The 12385-nt window shown below is 45.5% G+C and overlaps 1 protein-coding gene across 1 annotated transcript in view; it reads left to right on the forward strand.

Moving 5' to 3' along the window:
- Positions 1-3166: 3166 nt before the first annotated feature.
- LOC118652684 (adhesion G protein-coupled receptor E2-like) overlaps positions 3167-12385 on the forward strand; it is a 34499-nt gene continuing 25280 nt past the window's right edge. The window contains exons 1-7 of the mRNA XM_036302737.1: positions 3167-3243; positions 6646-6699; positions 7010-7132; positions 8648-8797; positions 10785-10844; positions 11207-11341; positions 12076-12192. Of these exons, the coding sequence (XP_036158630.1) occupies positions 3213-3243; positions 6646-6699; positions 7010-7132; positions 8648-8797; positions 10785-10844; positions 11207-11341; positions 12076-12192 (670 nt within the window). The 5' untranslated portion in view covers positions 3167-3212. The remainder of the gene's footprint in view (positions 3244-6645; positions 6700-7009; positions 7133-8647; positions 8798-10784; positions 10845-11206; positions 11342-12075; positions 12193-12385) is intronic.

The following is a 12385-nucleotide window of genomic DNA, read 5'->3' on the forward strand; positions in this document are numbered from 1 at the left end:
GTCGAAAAAAGAGATAGAGGAAGACATAAACAGATGGAAGAACATACTGTGTTCATGGATTGGTAGAATCAACATCATTAAAATGTCCATACTACCCAAAGCAATCTATAAATTCAACACACTTTCCATTAAAATACCAACAGCATACTTCACAGATCTAGAACCAACTCTCCAAAAATTCATCTGGAATAAAAAACGACCCCGAATAGCTGCAGCGATCCTGAGAAAGAAAAAAGTAGGTGGGATCTCAAAACCAGATATCAAGCTGTATTACAAAGCCACTATTCTCAAAACTGCCTGGTACTGGCACAAGAACAGACATATAGATCAATGGAATAGAATAGAGAGCCCAGAAATCAGCCCGAACCAATATGCTCAATTAATATTTGACCAAGGAGGCAAGAACATACAATGGAGTCAAGATAGTCTCTTCAATAAATGGTGTTGGGAAAATTGGACAGATACATGCAAGAAAATGAAACTAGACCACCAACTTACACCATACACAAAAATAAACTCAAAATGGATAAAGGACTTAAATGTACGACAGGAAACCATAAAAATTCTAGAAGAATCCAAAGGCAATAAAATCTCAGACATATGCTGAAGCAATTTCTTCACTGATACAGCTCCGAGGACACTTGAAACTAAAGAGAAAATGAACAAATGGGACTACATCAAAATAAAAAGCTTCTGCAGAGCAAAAGAAACCATCAACAAAACAACGAGAAAACCCACTGTGTGGGAAAACATATTTGCCAATGTCATATCTGATAAGGGCCTAATCTCCAAAATTTATAGGGAACTCATACAACTTAACAAAAGGAAGATAAACAATCCAATCAAAAAATGGGCAAAGGATCTAAATAGACACCTTTCAAAAGAGGACATTCAGAAAGCCAAGAGACATATGAAAACATGCTCAAAGTCACTAATCATCCGAGAGATGCAAATCAAAACAACAATGAGGTACCATCTCACACCTGTCAGAATGGCTATCATCAACAAATCAACAAACGACAAGTGCTGGAGAGGATGTGGAGAAAAAGGAACACTCGTGCACTGCTGGTGGGAATGCAGACTGGTGCAGCCACTATGGAAGACAGTATGGAGTTTCCTCAAAAAACTGAAAATGGAACTCCCATTTGACCTCGTGATCCCACTTCTAGGAATATATCCCAAGAAACCAGAAACACCGATCAGAAAGGATATATGCACCTCTATGTTCATAGCAGCACAATTCACCATAGCTAAGATCTGGAAACAGCCTAAGTGCCCATCAGTAGATGAATGGATTAGAAAACAATGGTACATCTACACGATGGAATACTATGCTGCTGTAAAAAAGAAGGAACTCTTACCATTTGCAAAGGCATGGATGGAACTGCAGAGCATTATGCTAAGTGAAATAAGCCAGTCAATGAAGGAAAAATACCACATGATCTGACTCATTCATGGATAATAAAGACCATTATAAACTTTTGAACAATAATAGATACAGAGGCAGAGCTGCCTCAAAGAGATTGTCAAACTGCAGCGGGAAGGCCGTGGAGGGTTGGGGGGCAGTAGGGATGGGGGTAAGAGATCAACCGAAGGACTTGTATGCATGCATATAAGCATAACCAATGGACATAAAACACGGGGGGTAGGGGAGGCAAGGGGATTGTCAAGGGCACGGGGGGCGGGGAAGGACATATATGTAATACCCTTTGTAATACTTTAAGCAATAAAAAAAAAATAAAATAAAATAAAATAAACTTAAAAAAAAAAGTCACAGAACTATTCACACACATTGTACCAATCCCAACTTCTTGGCTTAAGTATGTGACTATCATTACATAAAAGTGTCATCTTTCCAAGAACCTGGGTGAAGGGTACACAGAACCTCAGCATTGTTTCTCCAACTTCCTGTGAATCTATATGTATTTTAAAATAGCAACAAGACAGTAACTTTTGAAGGTCCCTTAAAAAATTACAATAAAATTACCATATGATCTAGCAATTTAATCTCTGGGTATTTTTCTGAAGAAAATACGAACTCAAAAAGAAATATATATCCGCATGTTAATTGCAACATTATTTACAACAGCCAAGATATGGAAACAGTCTAATTGCCTATTCATGAATGAGAATATTTTTTTTATTTTTTTATTGATTAAGTAATTACATATGTGTCCTTATCCCCATGTTACCCCCCATCCACCCCACTCATGCCCTCACCTGCCTGTTGTCTGTGTCCATTGGTTAGGCCTATATGCTGGCATATAAGTCCTTTCGTTGATCTCTCCCCCTTACCCCCACCCTCCCCTACCTTCCCTCTGAGGTTTGACTGTCTGATTTCGCCATTTAAAAAAAGAATGAAGTGTTGCTATTGATGACAACATGGATGGAGATGGGGGGTCACCATGCCTAGAAAAATAAATCAGACAGAGAAAGTCAAATATCATGTGATCTCACTTATATGTGAAATAAAAATAAAAAAATAGTTCATAGATACAGAGCACAGATTAGTTACTGCCAGAGTTGGGGGGTGAATGGGGGGAATGGTTAAATGGAGTAAAAAGATATAAACTTCCAGTTACAAAATAAATAAGCCAGGGCATGTAATGTACAGCATTGTGACTGTAGTCAATAATAAAGTATTGCATATTTAAAAGTTGCTAAAAAAGTAGAACTTAAAAGTTCTTATCACAAAAAAAATTATAATTATACATGGTGATGAATGCTAACTAGACATTCTGGTGATCATTTCCCAGTGTATACAGTTATTGAATTATGATGTTGTACATCTGAAAGTATATAATGTAGGTCAATTATACCTCAATAAAATATCTATTAACAGATAATAAAGAGATAATTCTGTTCACTCTGACCTAAGGTCCTATAGGGGCAAAAAGACCAGTAGAGTGATTCTTCATTTGGGGAGGTCTTTGAATGCACAGTATCACATTTTCCTCTGTAAAAACACTTAAAAATCACCCTCAAAGAGGCCTCCTGTACAGACTTAAAATACTGTGTAAATTTTTAAAAAGAAGAACTGGAGTTCCTGAGAAGTTAATTATTGGGCAGATTATGGGAAAGAAAAAATGCAAATCAACAGTTTCTTAAGTCACTTCCTCTAGGACACAATATATACTTCAAATAGAAAGGGTTTTTCTAACACACACAGACTGAGATCAGAAATCCTTAGTGGCTGGACTTGCATCTGCACCATGAGAAACAGATGTCTAAGAGTGCTGCCAGGTAGGTAAAATTATAGCAATGACCATAGACAATCAAAGCTATCTGGGAACTCTCTACCCAGTTTGAAAATATTATTTGTTTTTTGCTTGATACCTGACTTGTTTTCCCAGTATCTCTATAAGGTACACTGGAAGAAAATTTAAGGACATTAACTGATTTATATTAAATCTCAGAGGAGAAAGTTAGTGAAACTTATTCCTAGGGCATACTCAAGGACTTAACAGACATTTCCCATTAACCACTAGTTTTAGTCCAGTTTCTTCAGAGAAGCAGAATCAATAGGAGGGAGGGAGGAAAGCAGAGAGGGAGAAAAGGAGGGAGAGAGGGAAGGAGAGAAGGAGAGAGGGCAAGAGGGAGAGAGAGAGAAAGGCAGAAAGGGGGGAGAGAAACTCATTATTATAAGGCATGAGCTCATGAGATTAGTGGAGGCTGGAAAGTTCAAAATCCACCAAGCAGGCCAGTGGGCTGAAAACCCAGGGAAGAATTGATGTTGCATCTGAAGTCCAAGTCTAAAGGCAGTTTAGGCACTAGCCAGTTTGGTTCAGTGGATAGAGCATCAGCCTTCGGACCAAAGGGTCCCGGTTTGATTTCGGTCAAGGGCACGTATCTTGGTTACAGGCTCCTCCCCGGCCTGGGCCATGGTCAGGGAGCATACAGGAGGGAACCAATCAATGTGTTTCTCTCTGTCTTTCCCTCTCTCTTCCGCTCTCGCTAAAAATAAAATAAAATTTAAAAAGGCAGTTTGGAAGCAGAATTCCCTCTTCCACAGAAGAAGAAGTCAGTCTTTTTTCTCTTAAGGTCTTTAACTGAATGGATGTGGCCCACCCAGATTATGGAGGGCAATCTGATTTACTCACAGTCTACTGACTTAAATGTTAATCTTATCTAAAATAGATTCAAAGTTATAGAAGCACAGAACAGACTGTCAACCCTAAGAGGGAAAGCAAGGGAGTGTGGGTGAGTGGGAAAAGATCAACTTATGATCTTGTATGCATATATGCATGACTCAGGAACACAGACAATAGGGTGGTAAAGGTTTGGGGTGGGGAGTAGGGGTAGGCTGGGAGAGGTCAATGGGGTAAAAGAGGGACATATGTAATACTTTCAACAATAAAGATTTTTTAAAAACCCACATTCACAGCAACACCCTATGTAATAAAGAGGAAATATGCAAATTAACCTTCACACCCTCACAGGATGGCTGCCTACAACCAGGTCGGCAGGGTGGTTAGTGAGGGACTACCAAACGACTGAACAAGCAGTCTGCGTGGGATGACCAGGCCAGTGGTGGGGCCATGAGGGATGACCAAGGAGGCCAGCAGTTAGGGGCAACCAAGGAGGCTGGCAGGTGAGCAATTAGGAGCCAGCAGCCCGGGATTGTGAGAGGGATGTCCGACTGCTGGTTTAGGCCTGATTCCCAGTAGATGGACATCCCCCAAGGGGTCCAGGATTGGAGAGGATGCAGGCTGAGCTGAGGGGACTCTCCCCCCTTCCCCCCCCCCCGCCCAGCACAAATTTTGTGCACTGAGCCTCTAGTCTTTATATACTGTATATAAAAGCTTAAGCTACCAGAACGACCAGAATGACTGGTCACTATGACACGCACTGGCCACCAGGAGGCAGACACTCAATGCAGGAGCTGTCCCCTGGTAGTCAGTGTGCTCCCACAGCCAACCTCCGAAGGCTGACCAACTTCCACCTATCCCTCCTCCTGGCCAGTAGGCCCTGATCACCTGATTGGGGCCAGCCTCCAGGCTGGGACTGGGAACCAGGGGTGGGTGGCAGTAGACACTGCCCCTTTCCCAGGGGGGCTGAGGGCCAGCTCCCTCCTCAGGGCCAGTGGCCAACCTCCCATGCCCTGTCCCTCCCCCCAAGCTGGCAGGCCCCAATCGACCTGCCACCCAACTGCCACAGTAGCAGCAGTGAGGAAGGAGGGAGGGAGGGAGGCAGGGAACCACACGGTGGCGGGACGCCGATGATGGCCAAATCAGCATCTGGTGTCCGTTCTTTCCGTGCCCAGCCTGGCAACCATTGCCTCCTCTCTGGCTTGGCCCCGATTGGCCCTGTTCGCTGGCCAGGCCTATGGACCCCACCTGTGCACAAATTCCGTGCACCGGGCCTCTAGTAAACTAATGTTGACTAGATGTCTGGGTACTGTAGTCTAACCAAATTGATACATAAGATTAACTAGCACATATCATTTTTTTCAGAAGGTTAAATAATCAAGCTATCTGAAAACTCTATTATGCTAAGAAATACATCATCTTTGTGTGTGTATCATGGCATGATTTAAAGGATAGTGAATTAGTAAAATCAGTATTAATGAGGTCAGCCAAAGCCTGGTTAGTCTTTATTTCCTTCAATGCTTAGGATAGCAACTGTTACCTAGTACGTTCGGTGTTTCCATTAGGTTTTCCCCATTGGTTGTAATTTGCTTCCTGGTTTTTATGAAACATAGCCACATTTTATCATTATCTGATTTGTGGTACATGACTTTTTTAAGAATGGACACATTTTAGAAACTTCTTGTAAAGGCACACAGAGCTGAATTTGCATAGGGTTCACTGACTCATATGCATGAAAGGATGGACTCTACATATGTGATCCAGTTATCGCCTGGAGGGTAGGTTTCATCCCTGTGCACCTATAGTGGTTTTCAGACCACAAAGCCTGTTCAGTGACTTATTCCTTAGGGCTGAACTGGAAGAAAAAGGGCAAAGGCTGTGCCCTCAGTGCTCTGTCTGAGGGCCAGGAGCTCATGTGGAAGGAGCCAAAGAAGCCATGGGTGCTATACCTGGAGAGGCCACTTAACCAGGAGATAGTGACTCTACCTGCAGCTGCCTTCGTTCTCACTCCTCACCTCTCATTAGCCCCCATCTCTCCATTCCAGGGTTCTTATCCTTGCTGACACTGTGAGCTAGGGCTCACACTTTGGAGTCTAATTCTAATACCCAGCTCCTTTTGTATACCCAGAAAATGTACTTTTAACAAGGGAAATGATCCTGGAAGAGAAATCCTCAGATTTCTACCATTGCCAGAGAACAAGAAACTAGATCTGGGCAAAGGGATCTTGAAGATCTATCCCCTCCTTTGGGACAGGTTGGGGTTTCTAAGACGTGTCCCTATCAGCATCCGTCATGTATGTTCTGTCCCCTAACCTGTGGCACCTGAGGATCCATGAGGACTGTATCTGTTGGTGACTGATTTCTCAGGTTTTTCTGGGAGGTGGAGGGGAAAGATTGAGTCCTCAATTCCCAGTCAAGTACACGAAGAACCTGCTGGAAGGCCATGGGCTGCAGGGTAAGAACCACCTCCAAAGGAAGCAATGGCCATGCAGCCAGGTTTTGAAATTGGAGATTGACTCTCTTTTCTTTGTCTTCTCTTCATGTTTTTCTGTCCCAGAACTGTCAGTGCTGCTGTTGTTGCCATTAGTTTCTGCAGCCCAGGAGGATAGGGGTAAGTCTGTCCACACAGATGCCCATTAGTGATATTAAGCTGGGGGGTGCAGGCTATGGTCTGGGTCCTCTCACCAGTTGGGAGGGAAGAAGGCTTATTCTGCAAGTGAGGCTCAGAGATGGTCTTCTGGAGATAAGAAAAGCTGTTTTACCTCTCTAAATGCCCAGATTTTTTTGTCTATTCCTCTTCCAATAGCAGCCATCCCTCCCTTATCTCCCCTCCTCTAGTCTTGAACTCACAGTTGTCCATGGCTTTATCCATTGCTGAGCCTTCTGACCATGGCCTCCATCCTCACTGTTCCACCCCACAGCCTGTATTCGATGGTGCCCTCCGAACCCTCCATGTGTCAATGCCCCCTCCTGTCACTGTGCACCGGGATTCAGTGCTGCATCAAGTAGTGTCTTCACCAGTGGACACTTGAAGAGTTGCAATGGTACAGAGGTTTGGGGGAAAGGGGTGGAGGGACATAAAGAGATTATTGGGGTAGATTGTGGTGCATCCAGAGCAGCACAAGCATTTTGTCAAGGATTAGAGAGAGGAGACAGGGCAGGGTAGTACGAAGGAAGTGGGCAGTTAGGTTTTTGTAATTAGTAGGAAGGGTGTTTAGAGCTTACACAATGGAGCTATTACCATTGTTACTGCTGTTACTGTAATTATTATTTTCATTAGAGGCCTGGTACACAAAATTCGTGCACTCGGGGGGGATGTCCCTCAGCCCAGCCTGCACCCTCTCCAATCTGGGACCCCTCTGGGGATGTCCAACTGCCAGTTTAGGCCCGATCCCTGTGGACATCCCTCTCACAATCCGGGACTGCTGGCTCCCAACTGCTCACCTGCCTGCCTGCCTGTTGCCACCTAACCACTCCCCTGCCAGCCTGATCAATGCCTAACTGTTCCCCTGATTGCCCCCAACTCCCTCCCCTACAGGTCTGGGGGCTAAACATGAATCCCACAGATGTGGGTCCCTCCCAGTTCCTCTCCTGTCCTGGTCTGACTCCACAGCCTAGGCCTTAAAAGGGAAATTCATGAATTTAGAAAAGAAACTCTGACCTGGGAGGAGACTAATTGACTCATCATGATCCCAATGAGTCCTTTCAGGCCCTAAAGTCTTTGGTCCCTTGATTGGAATGTACAGGGTCAAACTTTCTGACCCTACATTTTTATTCATTTCGTTTTTATTAAGTTGCTGTTCTTACCCAGTGGTGTCTAGCCACTGCTCAATGAATCCCTGAGCTACTCAAATGAGACCTGGCTCATGGGCATCTTTCTCTCAGGTTTAGAGAACATGGAGGGTTAAGATGCCAGAGAACACCCCCATGACAGCTGTGAGCACCTTCGTGCTGCTTCTTCCCCTACTGCCTCTGATGACAGGGGATCTTACCCAGGATGGAGATAAGAAGACTTATCAAGGAGGGTGAGGTGTACTTGGCCCACTGTGATTAAAGAGAAGTGGAAGCTGTCAATGGCAGGGGCTGACACCTGGTTCTATCTCCAGGTGTGTGATGAGTGCCACGTCACCCTGTACAGCCCCCATCCATGACTCCCTCCACAACCTCAGCATTGAGGATGGCCATCAAATCCACTGTCACCCTAACTGGAGGCCACCCCCAAGTCGCAATGATGCAAATAGCACCACAAAGGAGGGTTTGGAGCCTGAATCAGTGTCTCCATCTACCCGTCAAGGCCTGAAGAGAGGGATGCAGACTTCCTTTCAACCCCATCATGACACAGCAGAGTGTCTGATTGCAGGTGCCTCAGAAAGTAAAGATGGGCAGAGGAGTCAGTAGGCACTGGAGCAGCCGATTCTGCCCAGCTCCATCCTGGAGTGCAACCCTAGACCTGTGTTCTGTACAGCCCCCATGACAGGGTCAGACTGGAGGGCAGGGTCTCTGCCCAATGAGAACTTTTGTGCCTTTGAGAGGTGACATTTTGTCCTATTGTGTTCCAGACATCAAGGACTGTGGACCAAACTCAATAGTGTCCTGTGGAGTATATTTAGACTGCCAAGACTTCATGGAGTCCTACTGCCATTGCGGCCAAGGCTACAGGCCTGCTTCTGAGGCAATGTTCGGCATTGATCCTGATAAACCCTGTGATTGTAAGAAAAATCCCATGTCTTCCACCTTCTCATTCTTTAGGTTTGGAATTCTCAATCCTTTCTCTAGCTCATCAGATGGTAGCTTGGGCACTAACCAGGTCTCCCACCCTCTCAGAACCCCAAGGCTCTGAATGCCCCCACCAAGTGCCACTTATGCAATTTTGGAACATCCTCTTACTACTTGGCATCTTAATTTCATAAAACAAAGAAAGGGGTGGAATTCAAGATACTTCAAGAGCTCACAGAGTACTGCATTCCAGTGCAATATCCATCCTTTTCTTCTTCATCAGTAATTGCCAGGATGAGATCTTCCCTCACTAGAGTCCACATAGGTTTGGTCACCTAGGAGCAATTTCATATCCCTCAGGCCTTGAAGAACCCTGCTCAGACATGTGAGAAGAGTCAAGGGTTGGTCCATGTGGCCCAGCTGGTCCTTCCCTGGCCAACAACCACACCTGGTGAAACCCCTACTTGCACCCTGACCCCACTTCTCAGCCTCTCAGCCAATCTATTTTCCCAAGCAAGGCTCCACCCTGATCCAATCCAATAAGTTCAGTTCATGGGCCTGTGGGCAACTCAGATGAATAGCACCCAGGAGGATGTTGTGTTGGATGTGGGCAGGGTGACATAGACCACCCCACACATACTCAGAAAGTTGGATAAATGGAAGAGGCTCCTATCTGGATAAGATTGAAAGAGAGGATGTAATTGGACACCATTGCCTCAGGCCTGACCCTCTCTGGTAGAGGTCAACTCAAGCCACGTGGGGGCCCAAACCACTGGGGCACAGATGATAGAGGGTGAGTCCCCCCTCAATAGGACCTATAGGTCTGTGTCCCTGGTGGAGACCAAGAAACCAGATAACAGAAATAGCTGCCACTCCTCATCCATCAGCATCTGCTCCCTTCTTCAGCCACCCAGCCCTTACCTACTGCTGGCCTTACTCAGAAGTGAATTCTCACTACTTCCTGTCAGTTCAGGGGATGCCTTTGTGGGGATCATAAGAGGCACCTTCACCACCCCAAGCCTGCATGGCTGGACATCAACCCCCATTGTCTACCATGGTCTGGCATCCACTGTCTGGGTGGCTCTTGCTTGTCTGGCATCATCTTCATTCTCCTCACCCCTTCCTCCAAGCCCCTTGAGGAGTCAGGTTCATGGATGGGTCTTGAGCCAGCTTGAGTCTCAGAGTTAGCATGGAAGGGAGAAATCTGTCCTGCCAGCAAGGAGAATTAAGGCAGAGAGCAGCTGTCCTGGAGGAAGCAGGACAAAGGCCATCAATGGGAGCCAAGCTGGGTACTGCTCAGGGAACACATTTCTCCTGCATTTGGCTCCCAGGAAGGCCCACCCTGGCCTTTGTCCAAATCCTCAGGCTGGGACACAGGTAATCATGATGTCCCCACCTGGGAGCTGCCCCACCTGGGAGCTGCCAGGGAAGCGAGTGCGCAGGGGCTAAAAGACAGGGAGAACTCAGGACACTTACTAGTACATCCACAACTGGACAACAGAGCATTGAAGCCACAACATTCACCTATAGGATGCCTCCATGTGAATAAGAACTGGCAGCTACTCACTAGGAGGAGAGAGTGGGGCCTTTTCAAAGCAGATTTCTGCCATTGCCAAAGAACAAAGAATGTGGACATGGGAAAAGGCAAGCCAGCCTGAGTACTTTCTCCTTTAAGATATACTCTCCATTGGAAAAGGTTGGAGTTTCTAAGATGTGTCCCTGTCATCAGCTGTTGTATGTTCTGTCCCCTTACCTGTAGCACCTGAGGTTCCCTGACTCTCAGTGACTGACTCCTTGGGGAGTCCCAGGAAATGGAGGGGAAAGACAGAGTCCTTGATTTCAAGTATAGAAACCTCAAAGAAGCTGCCAGAAAGCTGTGGGCTGCAGGGCCAGAGCCACCTCCCAGGTGGAGTGGCCCTGTGGACAGGGGTTGAAATTAGAGCTCCACTTTCCTATCTTGATCATCTCTCTGTCTTTCAGTATCAGGACTCTATTTGCAGCTCTTTTCCACATTGGATGCTGCAGAAGAAACCGTTAAAGGTGAGTCTTCCCAGCCAGGGCAATTAGTGGCATAAGCTGGGTAGTGCTTGCTGGGGTCTGGGTCCTCTCATTAACAAGGAGAGAAGGAGGCTTACTCTGAAGAGGCCCAGAGAGGGTCTTCTGAAAATAAGAGAAGCTATTTCTTCCTCCCTAAATGTCCAGAATTTTCTGAGCTCTGCTAAGTCCAGTATCAGCCATAACTCCCTCTCTCCCCCACTCTGGCATCCACTATCTGGGTGGCTCTTGCTTGTCTGGCATCATCTTCATTCTCCTCACCCCTTCCTACAAGCCCTTGGATCCCCAGCTGGTAGCTGACTTCTTCCATTTCATGGGCCTTCTGACCATGCTCTCCATACCCACAGCCTCTACCCCGGAAGACTGTGCTTGGTGGTGTCCTCGGAACTCCAAATGTGTCAATGCCACTGCCTGTCGCTGTGCTCACGGATTCAATTCTTCATCTGGAGAGATCCTTACTAGCCGCTTCAAGAGATGTGATGGTACAGGGGCTTGGAGTGGGCATACAGAGATTGTTGGGGGAGCTTATAGGGCATCCAGAACCCTCACCGCTAAGAGCAGCACAGAAGCATTTTGTCAAGGATGAGAGAGAGGAGCTAGGGCAGGGCGCTAAGAGGGAGGTGGGCAATCAGGTTTCCGTGATTAGTCTATCAGATCCACTACCCATTTTTAAATTCGATGGTGTAGTTTTGTGTGTTTTGTCTATTGAATTAAAAGAGTTCTTTATATAGTATTTTGTATGTTAACTGTTTGTAAGATATATGATTTGCAAACATTTTCTTCAAATTGAAGGTTGCCTTTTAATTTTTTTATAATTATAAAGGCAGTGTTTATTAAAATACATTTCATTTTCAAAATGTAATAGTCTATAGACATTATATATATATGTGTGTATATATATATATATATATATATATATATATATATATATATATATATATGATCTGTTCTTGCCCATGAGATTTGAGGTCATTTGGCCCACTTTCTCAGGCATAAAAAACAACAACAAAAACATTAAAAAGCTGTCCTGGACACCCACCCTCTCCAAACCTCAAGGCTGAGAACCCTCTTCAGAGTGTCACTTCTGGGAGTTTGGAACCCTCACCCCCACCCACCTGATATCTTATTTTTGAGAAAGTGATGACATTTAAGTTGCTTCAGGAACTCACAGTGTTTTGTGTTCCAATGCAATATCTGTCTTCTTTGTCATCACCAGTGACTTCCAGAATGAGTACTTCTCCCACCAGACCCCCTGGGATCACAAACATTCCAGATAGACTCTCGGACCTCCCAGACAATGATGGATTCAGGGGTCCTGTCCAGAAACATGGGGGTGAGAAGATTCAAGGGTGGGTCCACCTTCCCTAGCCAGCCCGGTCCCTGACCAACAACCCTGGCACCCTGACCCCAATTCTCAGCTACTCAGCCTCCATCAATTTTCCTACACAAGGGACCTCCCTAACCCTCCCCAAAAATTTCAGTTCAGTCAACTCAGAATATCCCAACACATACAGACACACACACAC

Source organism: Myotis myotis, unplaced genomic scaffold (genome assembly GCF_014108235.1).
Source record: "Myotis myotis isolate mMyoMyo1 unplaced genomic scaffold, mMyoMyo1.p scaffold_m19_p_33, whole genome shotgun sequence".
NCBI classification, from domain to species: domain Eukaryota; kingdom Metazoa; phylum Chordata; class Mammalia; order Chiroptera; family Vespertilionidae; genus Myotis; species Myotis myotis.